Here is an 18,350-nt window from a genome sequence, read left to right on the forward strand (position 1 = left end):
GCAGAATTTTTACTAAGGATGGTTTCATGAAGTCTCAGTTCCTCACCTGGTCTCCACAGTGAACCGATTGGATTTGTTAAGCAGCCCTCCTTCTAGCCCTGGGCCATATGCTCTCACACGAGATGGATCACAACCCTCAGTGACAGAAACCCTGAATGGGCTCTTCGGTACTGGAACATCATCATACAAAACTTCCACCAAGTGCACACCTGCATGGTTATACATCACTGATCAGACTGGGCAAAATAACTCAGACTGTGCCAACCCATTACTGACAAAAAAAACCCACTATTTTCCCTGATAAACAAATTACAAATGATGTGAGATGGTGGTGGCGTTTCATGTCTCCATGTTTTCTTGTTTGTTTTTACAGTTTTGTATTGGTTTGAAAAAGATGTCAACCAGTTCTATATTACCATAATCTGAGACACAATTATGTTTCTTGAACAACTCAGTTATTATGAGGTGATCCTGGAGCCTTACCATCCTCGTATGCTGTATATTGCACATGGTATGTTCCATCGCCCTTGTCTGATAAAAAACTTTCGGTGACGGCTCCTGAAGGACTGAGAATACGAGTAGTCACATGGCTACCACCTGTCTTGGTTAGGGAGCGTGCATCAACTGTGAATTCTGTGGTAACCTCACGGAGAACACCTGGACAGTAAGTGAATTAGTTAATGTAGTGTCCAACAATTCAATTTGCTGTCAACTGCCCATACATTTAATAAGTTTTTTATTAGGTGTACATATGATAAAAAGATGTTAATCCTAAGCGTGTTAAGTATTCCGGTCACATCCTCTCGATCTGTCCTTCTTTCAGAATGCTAACTATTTGATTAGTGATACATAGGTCTAATTTACAGGTGTAAGTGAATTACTTACTTATTGCTAAGGTCTTAAAACAAATATATACTAAGGGGTTTTATGACTGTCCTTTTAATTAATTGTTTTGTCTCACCTCTTGGCTCTACTCCTGGACCAAACACTTTCACACCGCTTGTGTCCACAGCAGGCTCCACATTGACGCTGACTGGGAATTTAGGTACTGCGTGTCCTCCATACTTGATGGTGATGGTATAGGCCCCAGGGCAGGATGGGATGTAGGTGATGCTGTAGGTACCATCGCTGTTGTTCTGGATCAGCACCTCAGCCTTTGCTCCTGAATCTGACAGGATCTCAATGGTGAGTTCAGCATCCCCAGCTTTGGAGCAGTCCACCGTGAATGTGGCCACTTCCCCAGCTTTTCCCCTTTCTAGGCCAGGACCACTAGCTGTAACTTTGCTTGGGTCAAACACAGGGCGGATATCTGCTTTAAATGGAGATCCAGGAATGTGAGATTCTGCAAACAGGATGTTGATGGAATACTCCCCTGGTTCTGTGGGAAGGTAGGACACTGAGCAGGAACCATCTCCATTATCCTGACATTCAATTTTGGCCTCGCATGGTCCCTCTACTGTGAGGCCAAGTCCACCAGTACCGGCACCTTTAGTATCAATGGCAAATGGGGCTGGTTTACCCACAAAACCACCTTTCAAACCTGGGCCGTAAGCGCGAACCTACGAAAGAGAGCAAAAAAGGTATTTAATCATAATCATAATCATTTTAGTCTATCAAATTGCACTCTTAATAACACATTTATGCAGCCTAATAATTTTCTCAAACAGACCAGTATTTCATAGTCTAACATTTTACAATATTGTTTATCCAGACCAAAATTGATTGAAAGTAGTGCCTAAACCGCACACAATGGCATCATAACATAGAATCTGTGTATGACTTATACAAGGATACATTCCTAACACACTCCAAATGTCTGCAAACTGCTCACAATTTGAAATCCAAAGCTGTAAAAAATAAATAACGCTGCCAGAATTACATCTTGTATTTAAACTATTTCATTAAAGTCATTTCAGTTGGATAGAAATTAAAACTTTATATTTATGTTGGGAGATATCCTTCAAGAAAATCATGTGTCAAGCATGCAGGGCTAACAGCCCGTAACACACAAAGTCTTTCATTAATTCACTGACTAGTGATCTGCATTTTTTGTTTGTTTGTTTAGTACTAGATTGTGTTTTCCCAAGATGTAATCAAGACAGCCTGAAACTGAGTGCAATTTATTGTGCAACAGGAATTAGAAAACACATACAGCAAATGTATAAATGATCTCTTCAAGTCTTTGTATTATTTCTTGAAAATTATTTTGCATTTTTTGCCTCATTACCCAATATTGTACACCACTTACTAAATGTACTAGAAATTTCTATATCACATTAGAATGTTCCATACAAATCAGCACTATTTCTCCTTCTATTGCTCTATACAAGTTCTATCGATATTTATACCACACATTTTGGTATATCAATATAACAGTGCCCCAAACTCCTTTAAGAATCCTATTTGATATTTTATTGGTATCCCTCTTTTTGGTTTATATATTTATTAGTCCTACCATCATCATCAGTCCTTAAAATGCTCTGTATGACTTTACTTTTATTACTTGTTGCTCCAATGCTCAGTACTAGTCAACATCTCATAACATACAACTCATTGCAGTATGTGTATTCTTCATGACACAGACTTGTTACCAGTGGTTTTCTAGAATCCCAGTGTTTTCTTTCTATGTAACATGTACCTAACTGTTTCCTAAACTCATCATATAGCTCCATATGTTCTACCCACTGACATTGCTTAGGTTAACTGCAGCTAGAGATAAATATGTGCTAAACTCTCTGGGACAGAGGGAGAGATCTGTTTGGGGGAAGAGAGGGAGGGAATCTCATTGCTCCTTCTGGGTCTTATGTTTCCCATGGGGTTCATTTTTTAGAGCTAATGTCTTATTTAAACACACGTATATCTCCGACTCTGACTATTCTTTCCTGACACTCACTTTGCATCTTCCACATATAAAAACACATGGTAGATAAGTGAGCCAGGAAATAGAGTGTTACTAAACTGGAGGGATAAAGAGAGAGGCACAGAGATAAGGCAGTAGAGAAAACTAAATGGACGCACACTCAGAGATGCGGGGGAGGAAATTATATGTATAATGCAAATATAATGGAAAAATGAATAAAAGATAGTTGTTAGACATAGATTCTGGGAGGAGATTAGGATTCAAAACTGTAGCTAAGAAGACATAGGTTTTATGATTCCCTCTGCTAAGGCTTCAGGTTACCCCGTTTTACAATGATTGTTCTCAATGCCAGTGCTAGGAAATCATATCATTAGTATATACAGTACATAGCAAGGAGTTGTAGTAGAACCTGGAGTCAAAAATTACCGATGGTGTGCAACACAAATTGCATTGGCTCAGTTTACAGAAAAACAGCTATGCACTGAGCATATGAAAGTTATTGGGCTGTAGAGATGGAGCTCTACAAATAAAACTACAGACATTAAAAAATGTTAGGCACTTATTTTTTATCCATCAGTTAATAAAGATCAGTGCCACAAGACCTGGCATTCAGTACCTTGGAAGGGTCAGGGGGCATTACTGCTTCAACAGTGAAGGGACTTCCTTGAATGGGATGCCCATCATAGCTGATGTCCACCTTGTATGGTCCTTCCTCAGGGGGCATATATTTTACTGTGTGAATGTCACTGGTAACTCCAGTCTCCACCTTGCATGGGATTGGGCGGCGAGAGGGAGATGTGATCTTCACATCTACCTTGCCCTGACCTCCTGCCCCACTGGTGTTAATGGAGAACTCCTGGTCCTTCCCAACATCCACTTCTGTGAAAGTAGAAGCAAGATCATAACCACATAAAGCACTTAAGAAATCAGTCAGATCATTCACATATATACTTCACTGTAACTCAGAAGCTCTTCCTTCATGATATACAGAAATTGATAGATATTGCAGAGACTCAGAGTAAGTACATACACACAAGCTGTTACTCACTATTGTTTAGTCCTTGAACTTTGACTTTTCCCAGGTCTAGAGGAGGAGCCACATTGACAATAAAGGGGCTCTTAGGAATAGGATCACCGCCATATGTCACTGACACAGAGATATTACCCTGGATGGAAGAGAGGACAGGGAGGCCTGTGTTGTTATCATGTATAGATCTCATGCAAGGTTATTGTAGAATGGAAACATAATTAACAATGATTTATCCCAAATGCAAACATACAGGATTGTACAAAGCAATATATGACAATAGGTCCTATGCTTATGTATTTTGTTAAATACTGATTCCCAACTGAAAATGAATTCCATTAGAAATACCATTGCTTGAGACAAGTCTTAAATATATATACCTGCTGCACTGCTGTATACTTCACGGTGTATGAATAGTCATGGTTGTCAATGATTTCAAAGTCTTTGACAGCTTCCCCCTTTAGGCTTCCAGTGAACTGAACATCCAGTTTTGCTTTCCCAGCTCCCTTGGTGTACACGGTAAAGTGAGTAGGCTTTCCAACTTCAACCCCTGTATCAAAAGAGAAGAAGGTGTTCTGTCTGTAGAAATTCATATTTTCTTTTAGACAGGAGTTCATTATACTTATATGAGAAGGCAGTTTGCATTTGTATGGAAAGCCATGTAACTTTACTTTAAAATGTTTGTTTATAAGACATTTTGGTAATTAAAGGGGCAAGGCTTAAATATATATTAGTTACCTTACTTGGTAATGGACTTAGAAGATTAGAAGTGGTCCCTAATAATGCATGTAAAATTTTCTTTAAATCACAAATCTTACCTGTGCGGTTAAGCCCTGGGCCATCTGCCCGGACTTTGTTGGCATCATGTGATGGATCTACCTTTACCCGGAAAGGGCTGATAGGGATTTCCTTTAGGGAAGAAGCAAACTATTTAATGGAATGTATTGTGATTTCAATATTTATTAAGGTCTGTATATGCATGAATACAGGAGAAGATTGTGTTATGCTTGGCTCGTACCTGGTCAGCAAACAGAACCATGATTGTATATTTCCCAGCTCCAGGAGGGGTGTATTTAACAGTGAAAGTGTCATTATCATTCTTAATGATGTCAAAGTCAATATCGGCTTCTGCTGGTCCTACCACCCCAGGAGCGCACTTAATGCCTATGCTGACGTCACCTGTGCAGAGAGGCAACCAGAATTACCATTAGTTTAATGACAGCATTTTTACTACACTACTGCATCATATTACTATACTACATGCTCAATTTGCAGACAAAAGTGACATTAAAACACCTGTAACTTTAATTATTCCCTGTATCTAATAAATTAGCTAACACATTGAAGGGTGGGGCACCACACACTAGTCATACCCCTTCTCCAAAAATGAAGCTCTAATGTCCTGCTTTAATAAAATGTCATCAATGGGTCTTACCTTGTCCAGCCTCACTGCAGTCAACAGTGAAATATGTTGGTTCGTTGGCCTTCAGGCCTGTCTTCTCCACTCCTGGACCATAAACTTTAACTTTATTAGGGTGACTCCCTTCACCCACAGATACCTGAATGTAATGAAAAGGAGATTTTCAGTACATGTACATGTTTATGCCTCATCCCAACAAAAACTTTCATACATGTAGACCCACAATGACATGCATTGGTGACCATATAGGTTAATTTACAGCTTTTCAGATTTAAAAAAAACATAAGTAATCCCATGGTTAAATACATGCAGGTATATCACCATTACCCGGTATGGGCTGTTTGGAATATTGACTCCTCCCCATGTGATGATAATGGTGTGTTTGATTGGCTTGGTTGGCACATATACGCATACATATGTATTATCGCCATTGTCCTTTATCTTTATATCGATGGGTGATCCTTCAGCATCCTGGTAAAACAGAGGAAGATTTTTTTTAATCTGTTGTTTGTCATGAGTGTATGTTTAAACAATATTGTCACTGTCACACTATGTCACCCTTATATTTAACCTCCAGCATACAACTAAGAACTGTACATATTTATCGCATCTTATTAATTCCAGTGGTCTTCCTACTGAGGTGTCCCAGATTCCACCTACCTGGGCATAAATCTTCAGTTCAGCAGTGCCAGCAGCCCGAGCATCAATGGTGAATTCAGCAGGATGCTCTACTATACAACCTGTAGGTTCCAAGCCAGGGCCAAATGCTTTAACCTGGAAAAAAGATGCACAGCCTGAAAAATCTCACAAACTGAAATACTAAAGTCAATTAAGTTCATAACTAATAATTACTATTTTTTTTTCCTTTTTTATTCCTTGTTTTCCGTGTTTCATTGTCATTACATACTTTATCATTTTCATAAAACATTTAATTTAAAAATGATCCCTTCACTTTCATGTTCTTAGTTGTTCTACTATCTTTACTCCTGCTCCTACTCTATTCACTCCTTCCCAGACAGAAAACTTCATACTGGCTTACAGCCAATGATGATCTCCCGCCTCTCTTTGAGATGTCCCCTCTAGTAATGTGTGCATGTGCCAGGGATGTCCTCTACGCCTTTGATGTTTGTAATAATTTAACAGTCATATCAATGTTTGGAAAGTAGCTAGTGGGATTAGAAGATGAGCCTATAAAGGTCAATGGCTCAGTCAGACAAATGCATCCTCTTCACCCTCTCCTACACCCACCAAAAGGAGATCATAATCCATCAATGTGTAAAAGAACAGCTGCTGGTAAGATGTAGGGGCAGAGGGAGCTTACAGAAGGCAGAAGAAATTCAACAGAGCAGGCAAACCATTAAAGGACACAACAATAATAAATTGTATTTAAGGGGTAAATAAACCTGATATGATGATATTGACAGTTATTATTGCACATTGATAAATGTGAATTAGATGTAAATGTAAAGGTATGGAGCCACTCCTTTTACTTGTTTTAGTTTAATTAATGTATTAGACCTCAATTATGACTCCCTTTCAAAGTTCGTACCTTCTCAGGGAATCCTTTGTTGCTGGCTGGTAGAATGTGTGCAATGAATGGACTGTCCTTGATATCTTCATCATCACAGATCACATGAACTGCATACTCGCCAGGTTCAGTGGGCCAGTAGCGCACATCGCATGATCCATCTCCCTTGTCATCACACTCAATCTTGGCTTGGGATGGTCCCTCAATGGAGAAGCCTAAAATGAGAAAATAGAAAGTATTATTAGGATTATGAGCTCTAGACATAACAATTATATGAAGAAAGCAGTCAGCAGAATTCCCCAAGTTACCTGACTCAAGAAAATCACTGCCATAACTAGTAATGTATTTAGCTGTGGGTCTGCCATAGGCCTGACCCAGGGAAGTGCCCCTAGTGGTCTCCGCCTGCATGGTCAGTGTCTCCGGTAAAATAAAAGGAGCTGCGAACCAAGATATGACACAGCACCTTTTAATAAAGTCTATTGTGGAAATAGGCCTGTTGATCTCCCTTGCAACATGCCCACTGTGTGCTGGGAAACCAGGGGGCTTGATTGCTCCCCTCCTGGACCAGGCACCTTTGGCTTGGGACAAATTGGCCTAGGCCAGCATACATCACTGGCCATAACTACACAGCTTGGCTTTTTGTGGTAGTTACTTACCAAGAGTTCCAACCTCTGTGCCGATAGCTTCCACGACAAAATCAGCAGATTTGCCCACCATACCAGTCTCCAGACCTGGGCCCCAGGCTCTCACTTTCTGTACACCGACCTCTGGGCTAATGACAACTTCAAAGGGACTGAATAATTGAGGAAGGGGAAATTTAGAAGGAGGTTAGCGGAAGTCATGAAGCAAAGGAGAAACATTGACGCAAAGTAGAAAGAGCTTGTATTATGGCTTATGTAGGTCAACTGAGTTGAGAGTGTGGTAGCACTTATAAATCTTATAATTACACAGAATTATTGTGCTCTACTAAGCAGTGTCATAGAAGATAGGTAGAAAACTTTGCAGGACCCCTTCCTGCAAAAGGTAACATCCAAATATACAGTATTGAATGTTCTCCATCATTTTGTTTGTAAAATACACATAAATGTTGGTCCTCCATGATAAGTGATGGACAGAAAATTTTAAAAACGCTAATGTTTTTAAATACTCACCTCCTGGGAATGGCAAATCCTCCCCATGTAATTGTCACTACATATTTTCCTGGTATAACTGGGAAATATTCACATTCGTACACACCATCTCCCACATCACGAATTTTCACTGGCTCCTCTGTTCCTTCTAGAAATTAGAGAGGGCAAAAGCCTGTTTCAGGAGATAATTGCAACTAATACACCATCATCTTTTTTGCAAAACTGACAATAATACTTCTCATGTTTCCCTAGTTCAGTTGTGTATTCATATATATAGTCTTAATTACTTTCCAACTGCTGCCTGCATATTCTGTGTATCCATAGTCTTGAAAAATTAAGCTTGCGAACATTTAATTTAGTTAGTGATTCCCATAAATGATTCTTATTGTCTATATAGTCTTCCACAACTTGGTATTTGTGCCCTATCAACCCTCCTATTAGAAATATCTCTTTATCTTTACTCACTTGGCCCTTTGATGGTGACTTTCAATTCTCCACTTCCAGCTCCCTTGGTAAACACCTTGAAGTCGGCTACTTCCTTCACGCGCACACCTTTAGGTTGCAGTCCACGACCAGAAGCCCTGCAGGCATTTGGATTACATGCTGCAAAATAAACAAAACGTTCAAGTGACGTCCCTCTGCCAAAGTTTCTGGAGTCACACAGACCAAAACTACTACTTGAAAAGGTATCATTGCCTCTTTATACAATATATACTTTAAATAACAATAATCACAGGAAAAAAATATATATCAGAAACTCAACTCAAGAATTCAAGCTGCACAGAGGCCCGTCTCCCTGGAAAAACTTACACATTCAAAGTATACTCTTCATTGAAGAGTATTTGACATTTGCACATTTGTACATAAAAGTATCATGCATAACCATACAATGAACTTGCAGAAAATGCTCCTACCTCTACATTTCCGTGTGCCCTAACCTGCTAGTATGCAACTAAGATGCATCATGGTGCCTAGAACCTCAATGTGTAAAACAGGCCACAGTGGATTCAAAAATAATGTTCATCGCACCTTTTAATGAGCACAGTCAAATTTTACATGAGTACTTTAAGCTTTTAACTGAGGTTTGGATTCTTTCATTGATCAGTTACATTGAATTGGCGTTTCCCAGCCACATATTCTACCCCTGGTAAGGTTAATCATTTTTTTGTAACCTATAAGAAAATCAGCTAGCTCTAGCATGTTTGGATTATGGATCATTATCCAATGAACCTCAGTGACTTCAGTTTCAGCTTTTGTTACCTTCATTCTAAGACTGTATAATTACATTCTCCTTCACCAAGAAAGGGATTCCAAAGTGGACCCTCTCTACCACCTTAGCTATGCCTCTACCTTCACCTTACATTCTAACAATTGTAATATGAGTAATGTGAACCATTGGTACACTGCTGAAAGCTCACAATATGACAGGCAATGCTGAGACTGTTCTTACTCGCTCTGATAAGCAGTGCTTAAATACTGTGTGTCTACTGAAGTGGGTTCTGTTCTGAGTGCTGTGTAAAGAATGTGTTCACTCAGCTAAGATATGAACTAATTGGATTGAACTTCCCAATTTCTATATTTCAGCATCCAATCAATGATCATACAAGCAGACCAGGCCACTAGCCAAGGAAAGATGTTGCTCACGTGCAATGTAAGGTATGGCTATATATAATATTAAGTAAGGTAATGTTCACATCTTTCGACCAAGCCTCAAATATCCATACCCAGACACTACTCAGCTTTAAACTTGCTCTTTACAGCCATATTTACACAATACCACATTAAAGCAAGACATGCTAAAGCAAGGCCCAATCACATATGGGCATGGTGCCTGTTCTTATACAGCCTGCTCACACTAAGTCAGGCATGCTCAAGCTATGACTTATTCTTGGCAAGCCATGCTCAGGCTGTGCCTACTCATTTCTGGTAGGCCATGCTCAGGCCATACTAACTTGACTTGCGTGGTTTAGGTTTGGGTGGAGGTGGGGGTGCCACTTTCTTGGCTTTATCAGGAGGCGGGGTGACAATGGCCTGGGGGGTGATCTGCAAGGGTGGGGTGCTTGGAGCAGGGGGCAAAACAACAGCTATGGGGAAAGCAGAAATACGTGGGCAAAAGAGGTTAAATAAAGCAGAAACTGAGCTATGCACAAACACAGAGACACAAAGTGAAAACCAGAGACTTTGAACATCTTATTTAAAGTAAAAACACATGTGAAAGCACAACGAGATCTATGTATTCCCACCTACTGATCCACAAGAAAAGCACACATAGCACACAGGCTACAAAAAAGTAGTTCATTCAGACATATAACTCGAGTTGTATGCAAAGTTTTTTCATTATCAGGCACAGCTCATTATGTGTAAACATGTCAGACTACCATTAAAGTGAAATTTTACAATGTCCACTATAATCCCTATTATTAGGAAATATTATCTAATTGGTCATTAATGACTGAGTATAATAAAACAAAAACTAAAGTGGGTGTAACTACACATTGAGAGGTTTCATATTACCTTAACATTATTAACACATATCCTAGACATAAGACAAGATAACATTTTCAAACATGCATACACATGCGCTCATGCCTACATATATGTCATAAAGAACAACCGTTACTAGAAACTATCTATTATCAATGGCGATCCCACATTTTATACTTATTGAACGAAATACGATAGAGGTCCTATGATCGATAAACAAATATTATGTCATGTTATATTTCCAGGGAGGATGGGAAATTAATATCAGATATGCTGTTATAATTAGGAGAACAAAATTAAATGCAGACGGTCATCTTAATTCTGTGTGAGCCTTGTGTGGTCAGATGATCAGTTTACAACTAAAATAGAATTCTTCCAATATACATGATCAATATGCTCTTATAATGGAAACTCAAACAGTATTCATAAGTGTGATTTTGTTTACAAATGGAGATTGGCAGGCAGCATCCTACATACAATGACAGTTATGGTAACCATTTACACTAAAAACAAATGAAAGCCTGATGTTTCTAGGAAAGTTAAGAATGCAGGAGTAACAGGATCGATAAAACGAAAAGCTGAAACAATAGTTTTAAAAAACACAGATCTTGCGATAATGAAGCAGTGGCAAGTTGTATACACTTCAAAATTGGGAAACCTTAAATAATCGTACCTTCTGAGATATTGACAACATAAGGACACTTTGGTATTTGCGACCCAGCAAAGGTAATGAAGATCTTATGAGGTCCCTCTGTAATGGGTCGGTAGGTACAGCGGTATATATTGTCTCCTTTGTCTTCCAGAACTACTTCCACTGTGTCCTGACGATTCTGGGGATCTACAATTACCACTCCAACATCTCCAGAGCCAGCCCCTAAGAAACACAATGGTTATTTGCAGACTATGTGTTTCTACTTTGGTTGATAAATTGATATGAGGCAAGATGTTTGTGCACATGGTGTTTAGCTACGGCAATATTTTGATCCGAGTTTTAGGGATTTTACTGACTAAAATTTTTTTTACCTGCTGTGTAGATATCAAAATATGTTGGCTTGTTTGCTACATTCCCGACAGGTTCTAATCCAGGTCCTCGGGCAGTCACTTTGTTGGCATCTCCCAATACCATGGCCACATTGACATTAAATGGACTTTTGTTGATGTTTTGACCAGCAAACAGCACTGTAACCTAGATGAGTAAGGTTGTAGAGTGAAGACAACATCTAGGAGCAGTAACACAACTCCCTATATAACAATCCATATTTAACTAGGGTGTCAGATGCGTAATACAGAAAATAATGGCCAATTGCAGTTTATGCAAGAAAGAGTAGTAATGGTATGTAAGTATATTCAGTAGAGGAATGTATCTTACCTTGTGAAGACCAGCAACCTTTGGGACATAGCTGACGGAGTAAGTTCTGTTCTTATCATTGTTGGGAATAACTTTGGCCTGTAAATCATATATTGAGTTAGTGATCCAACACAAAGACTGATTGAAAACTCTAGACGAGGACTGAACTGAATTATGAACCAAACCAAATTGAATTACACATTCACTGCAAATGCATATTGTATAGCCCCAAAGTTTATGATTGCCTTACTAATATGACAAAACAGCTGGAAATAATAGACATTATAACAGTATTTTTGGCCTTCAGAGTGGTTCTGCATTTCTAATCAGTTCTTGCAATATCAATGATGTTATCAAATATGATATCCAGAGCTGCAGTCTCTGCTCTACAACGCTGCCATAATGTGCCTAAAACGTCTCTGCAACATATTTTAACTTTACAACAAAAAATAGTTCTACACTGTTCATTGTACTGTAAATGTTGCTCCCGAGAAAAGCAGGTGTACTATGAATGCTACATATAAAGTTTATATGTCTTCTTCTCCTGCAAGTACAAATTTCTCTTGGCTAGTAAATCCTATTAGGTATTACAAATAAAAAAATGAGTTTCAGACCATGTACAATGATCTGAATGACAACATATTCTTTTTAATGAACGTTAAAACAAAATCACTCTTGTTGGGAAACCATAGTTTTACTACAATTGTCACACCTCCTCTGTGTGCCCTTCAGGATCTTCAACAAATACCAGGACTTCTCCGAGACCAGCCTGAATGGTCTCTACTGTGAAAAAGGCTGGTTTTAAGACCATGTTTCCATTGGGCTCAATACCTATTGAAGCAAGTTAGATAACACAACTGTTAGTCACTAAATAATATAACTAATATACCAAACCCTAACATAAGAGCCAAGAGAATCCCATTGACAATATTATCAACCATACAGATCTATCTATCTATCTATCTATCTATCTATCTTTATCTATATATATATATATATATATATATTTACAGTATGGTAATATCTATAATTGTATTCATGAAAAGGAACTAATTTTCTGAGAAAAAAAAATTAAGGCTATAGAGATGACGGAAAACACTTAAATCCAAATGCTTCTGTTCCAAATGTATACCTTTGGCACTGAACTGATAGAGTTTAGCTTTTTCTACATGTCTCATAATCATTTGAAATGATTGTTTGAAGAATAGGACATAGTTTACCTCTCTAGATCTCTATTATTAATCATTTGGCTAGGGTTTTATAAGGGTTTTGGAGGAAACCTGGGGACTCTGTGTACGTTTTCATAACACAGATGAGTTGTGTTTTAAAGTCAACTGAGTGCTCAGGTGAAATGCATATTAGACACACATTGCCTGTTTATAACAGCCTGATTTATATGTATCTTCTCATTTCATTTTCTCTAAATCTGTACAGGGGCAACATAAGGTTGTATGGGAATTTATGTTTTGGTGTTGGCTGTCTCCTAATTGTCCACATTTGGGAGTTTTGGCAGCAGGCTGCTTGACTGCTTCAGATCAACATATTGTAACAATCGTGACACTGCCAAGTGGAGATGAAGCAGAGCGGATTGAGAGCATGAGCTCACCCAGACATCGTGTTACAGTGAGTGAGCCAGCACTTTGAGAATTGCGGGGGCTACCTGAGACCTCACTGTAACCCCTTCTTAACAGCAGAAAAAAAGATTATTTTTATGTCTGCAAGATGCAAAAAATGTAATAAAATCTTGTAGAAGACTGCTAAACAAATATTCATGTGAAATCATAAATAGTCCTTAGGAGGTTAGTTATATCCATACCTGGTCCATAAGCAATCGCTTTCTTTGGGTTTAACTGCTTGGAACGAAGGGGAGCTCCTGGCTTGAGCTTTGCCTTGGGGAACTGGGACAAGTAGGTCATGACTGAATGTTCATCCACATTGGGGTCCACTATCTCCTCAGGTGCAATGACCTACAAGAGAGAAAGTCATGACATTCATTAATTATCATATTACGAGTGCAGAAGAACACAACTAAGATATCTGACGCTCCTGCTGGTAAGAGCTAGAATTATTAATAAAAAAGCCAAACATACTGAACCACATGGTATGGAAATGAGCCGCCATCTCTCATCATTTTGTCAAAGCTAAATCATTCTTGAATTAATATAAACCTAATGTGATCACCATAAACCAAATCCCCAAAATTATACAATATATCAGACCTTCATGTTAACCTTGTGTTGAGTTGGTATATCATAGCGAAGGTCATGAATATCTATGTGTGATTTTCCTGAGGATCATATTTATCCGCTTGCTTTAGAAAGACAAAAACTTTAAATAATGAGATTTTACCAAGTAGTTCTCTTTGTACCCACACCCATACCCATAAATTGATTTTTAATCACTTATCGCCATCTTTTTCATCACTGGCTACGGACTTACGACTCACTTCTCACCGGTTGCCTAACTCAATTTTAGCCCAGTGTTCTGTTGTGTTAGATAGCGTCTCTCACCTGTGGTACTCCAAGCCAATCGTCCGCTTGTTGCATGGCTTCCCTTGCATTCTCCACAGGCTGGTTTGGATCCCAAGCCTCCCAATCTGGACATAAACCTGATGGAAGAGGGCGAGTTGAGGTCAGACAGCAAGAAATAACACAATAATAACTCAATAACACCATTTATACCCACCATTATTTCTTTATTTGTAAAGTGGCATATCATCTGCAGTCTTTTACCAGAAATATTATGTGGTCCTAATCATAGTATTAGGACTGTATTGCTGCTTGCAGTTTTTTTTTGGTTCAGAGCAGCTCTGGGGCACTGATACTTTTAATATACAATACTCTTGTTTTAAACATTGCTACATTTTTTAATGTAATTATTCTGTATTTTTTTTTAAATCAGCCTGTTTTGCTCATAACGCACAATTGTAGCCAACATATTTTTTATAACCTGGACTTTTCATTAAGTTGAAATAGACACAATCATGGAACCTTGCAGTATAATCTTGTCCCGGCCTCCAACAAAAGCTGTCATCTTAATTCTACTTTTCACTGCATGTATGGATAAAGATATATTTAATGTTCCGTCTCTGTGTGTTTAATATGCATGCTTTATGTATAAGTAAGTGAGGTAGGTTATACGCTCTAACTGTTGCCTTATATGAGATTACACATTTCTCTACCCCACTCTCCCTCCCTCTTCTCTGGCAAGATGACAAACAGCTTAGCTGGATAGTGTTGCAGCCACATTTCACCACTATCACGGAACTGAACAAGCAGCAGCATACAGTTACACAGAGTATGAGTGTACACTTTCAAGCAAGAGAATGTTAATGAAATCCAAGGATAATTACTATAACCAACACTCTGATCTGGTCATGTTCAATGTAAATATAATACAGATAGCCCTCCAAATTCAGATCCCTGGGCAAGACAGCCTTTGAGAAGTCCCCACAAAATGTAAGGGCGCTTTTCTCTAAGACAGACTGACCCATACCTGGCCATAAATTAATCAGGCATTAATTAATGTATAATTAAGTAAAGAAAAAGGTACTTAGGACCATTAACCAGTAAAGTCACTTTAAAGGTTGCCTTTTCATTTAATATTTAATTAAATTTCATTTAATAAAATTATCTTTGAGTGCTCTAATACTTTTAAATGGTGCTATTTATGGTGAAGGGAAGGAGTAAGCCTTGATTAAAAAAAGTGACCAACCACAGGTCCTCTCTTAAAGATATATATATATATATATATATATATATAACCCTATACATGGTTTTGCCAGCTGTTCCTGGACACAGATGGGTTTGGAAGTGGCAATCTCCTAGGGATATATTGGGATATTTCTGTCTATGAGCTAATGCTTGGACGTTGATCATAGAGTCCCATGATCGGCTTCAGGAGGGAGTGTGCTCTTTAGATAATACTTAGTAACCACTTTATTCCTGATGAATTTGGGGTCTACATTGTTTGAATGAATCACATAGACCTGTTCCATATTAAAAAGTATGCAGACAGATTTAATCTGTAAAACAGATACAGAGGTTTTGTTGAATGAACTTCATGGATACATAGCTCAATGTTTGTGCATTTTAATGGGATAGCATGCTGAAAAATAAAAATGGTTCATATACATTTAAATATTATAAACGCTCAGCTACTGCTTATGAAATTTCTAATTAATTATGTCCATACAGCCACAAACACTGGGGAGGGCAATTTGGAGTTTTGTATATATATGTAAAATTGCCCTTTTGTGAGTAAAACTGTAGTCCTGCAAAACAGATTACCCTCCCATTAATGAGACAACCGTATTGTAAGTATTACCTTGACTTTTAGCATATACATTATATCACTCCAGATGAGATTTCCCGAAACATGAAAAGCCAGACATATATGTAGAATGTCCTACCTGGGGCACAATTGTCCACAAGAGCTCCCAAAGCTTTACCATCCTGCCAATCCCGATGGAAATTGGTAATTGGCAGCTGGGGTATTTTGTTCTGGATCCATCCCAGAAGTCTTTGTTTTGGTGTCTGCTTTTTGGCATCTTCTTCATCCTCATCCTCCCACATAGGCATGGAGATGGAGTAATGCAGAATGAGGGTCCATATTAAACCCAGGATTAGCTTCAGGTTCCCGTCAACAATGGCTTTTGAGTCTGGAAAAAGAAGTTCAGAGGATAAGAAAATAGCCTCAAGAGCTGAAAGCAGATGCAATGTTAATAATCGCTAGCATTCACTAAGGGATATATTAATGCTATGCAATAAACATTTTTCATTTTATCACTATGGTTTTCCAAAAACAAATCAGACCTCACTAAAGTGTACACAGTAGAAGTTTGGAAAACAATGTATTCTAGAGGATGCAACTGCTTACCCCTTATTATCTACATTACTTAAAAAGCAGGCTTCTGTTTCCATTATCGTTTCCTTTCAGGATAAGATTTGATCAGTTTTTCCATAAACGCATGCTTTCTGTTCTTGACAAGTGTGTTCAAGACAACAAAGAAAAAAACCCACAATATCGGGTATGTATTCTATGGCTTTTCTTGCACAACAGCAACTCTTACAGTGACAAATGTAATAGACACTCCAAGGCAGGACCTGCCAAGCTATTCATGCCAACATGAAAATATAAAGATCTGCACAGAAAAAATGTTTAGACATCATAAAACTAGAATCTATCATTTTATTATGTGTTTTTTATTTAGTAATAAAGTGACCATATTATTTATTACTGTTATTATCATCACAATGGATATCCTTTTTAATTAATTAGGACTCCACCTAGGCAGATATGAACATTTCTTATAATACAATAAATGCTATTTATATATGCCTCTTAACACCGTACCAAACAGCAACATCTACTGATTTTACAATGAAACAGGCTGACTTATTTTGGTAAAAAAAGATGTTAGTTCTTTTAGTTATATTGCATGTTTTAAGCAGATTCTAGAGTTTTATTGTCGGTGAAGAATGTTTTAAAAAAAAACAACTAAAAACAACAAAAAAAACTCATTAGCCCCCCCAGATGTATACGACCAACAAACTGAGAGTGAAGTGGTTACAGCTGTTCTGCTTTGACATATGGTAGACATTGAGCATTACCAGGGCAGAAATACAGTACCGTATTCTGCACATGCTATGTGGTTGTGTTACATTCCCAACTAACAGTAAGAAAAATGAAGTACAAGTGCATTTGAAGCATGTTCTGTAGAACTTTGGATCTCTGTGGGAGGTACAAGTGCCACAAAATATTTGCTAATTTTTATATTTAAAACATCAGTGTGTATGGGAACTAAACTTGCATAGTTTATTATTTGATTTAGACTGACCTGAGTAATTGTTGTGTGACCTGAAAACGAATTACTTTTTTGCATACAATTTACATTTGATACAACCTTAAGGAGGACACAATGGGACAGGCAGCTACTTGCCGTCAAGGTGTTCTTGCCTACCAAGAGCAGTTAGAATGTGCTCCACTTTACATGCTGTGAATGTAATCTCTTTTTTACCCCTAATAAATGTGCAAAAGTGACAGTGATGGTCCTCTGACCAGGTGCTTTGTGAAAAGGCACCCTTGCCCACGACAGTTAAAGTAGCAAAGGTTGACTCTCCTGGTCGTTTCACATTACTAGAATGTGAAGCATCAATAATGCATTGTTTTAAATGGTTTTAAAACAGTAATGTCATATATATATTTATATATATATATATATGTATATTTATATATACATATATTTATATATATATATATATATATATATATATATACACAGTAGTTCAAAAGATTAAAGCCACTTAGAAATGTCCTTGTTTGTTTTTTAAAGAAAATTACATTTAATGTGAAGTTCTGTATACATTCTCAGGTAGCAGAATTTTATTAGAGAAAAAGTAGCTTTTGCCATCCAGAAAAAAATTGAAACATTTTGAACAACTGCGGCAAAATCTAATGAGAGATGGCCTAACTATAGTCTGTTCATCTGCAAGCTAAAAGAAATACTAGATTCAGGTGTGACTGTCATCAGAAGGAAATTCAAAAGGAAAAT

General features: G+C 38.0%; 1 protein-coding gene across 7 annotated transcripts in view; it reads right to left on the reverse strand.

Moving 5' to 3' along the window:
• Positions 1-18,350, reverse strand: part of LOC149298741 (filamin-C-like) — a 42,704-nt gene that overhangs the window by 12,039 nt on the left and 12,315 nt on the right. For 5 of the 7 annotated variants that reach the window (XM_089487215.1, XM_089487220.1, XM_089487219.1 and 2 more), the window contains exons 2-23: positions 16,209-16,457; positions 14,308-14,405; positions 13,614-13,764; positions 12,510-12,628; positions 11,819-11,896; positions 11,473-11,635; positions 11,123-11,323; positions 8,431-8,568; positions 7,987-8,113; positions 7,492-7,628; positions 6,857-7,050; positions 5,968-6,081; positions 5,635-5,778; positions 5,323-5,446; positions 4,906-5,066; positions 4,706-4,796; positions 4,268-4,437; positions 3,909-4,026; positions 3,477-3,739; positions 962-1,559; positions 484-657; positions 47-209 (exon numbers count right to left, since the gene is read on the reverse strand). In XM_089487215.1, coding sequence (XP_089343341.1) covers positions 47-209; positions 484-657; positions 962-1,559; positions 3,477-3,739; positions 3,909-4,026; positions 4,268-4,437; positions 4,706-4,796; positions 4,906-5,066; positions 5,323-5,446; positions 5,635-5,778; positions 5,968-6,081; positions 6,857-7,050; positions 7,492-7,628; positions 7,987-8,113; positions 8,431-8,568; positions 11,123-11,323; positions 11,473-11,635; positions 11,819-11,896; positions 12,510-12,628; positions 13,614-13,764; positions 14,308-14,405; positions 16,209-16,457 — 3,775 coding nt within the window. Of the gene's footprint in view, positions 1-46; positions 210-483; positions 658-961; positions 1,560-3,476; positions 3,740-3,908; positions 4,027-4,267; positions 4,438-4,705; positions 4,797-4,905; positions 5,067-5,322; positions 5,447-5,634; positions 5,779-5,967; positions 6,082-6,856; positions 7,051-7,491; positions 7,629-7,986; positions 8,114-8,430; positions 8,569-9,917; positions 10,050-11,122; positions 11,324-11,472; positions 11,636-11,818; positions 11,897-12,509; positions 12,629-13,613; positions 13,765-14,307; positions 14,406-16,208; positions 16,458-18,350 lie in introns of all 7 variants that reach the window. The other 2 variants (XM_089487214.1, XM_089487213.1) reach the window with 1 other exon arrangement.

This window comes from Sceloporus occidentalis, unplaced genomic scaffold, assembly GCF_023333645.1.
Source record: "Sceloporus occidentalis isolate IW3139 unplaced genomic scaffold, rSceOcc1.0.p SCAF_31, whole genome shotgun sequence".
NCBI classification, from domain to species: Eukaryota; Metazoa; Chordata; class Lepidosauria; order Squamata; family Phrynosomatidae; genus Sceloporus; species Sceloporus occidentalis.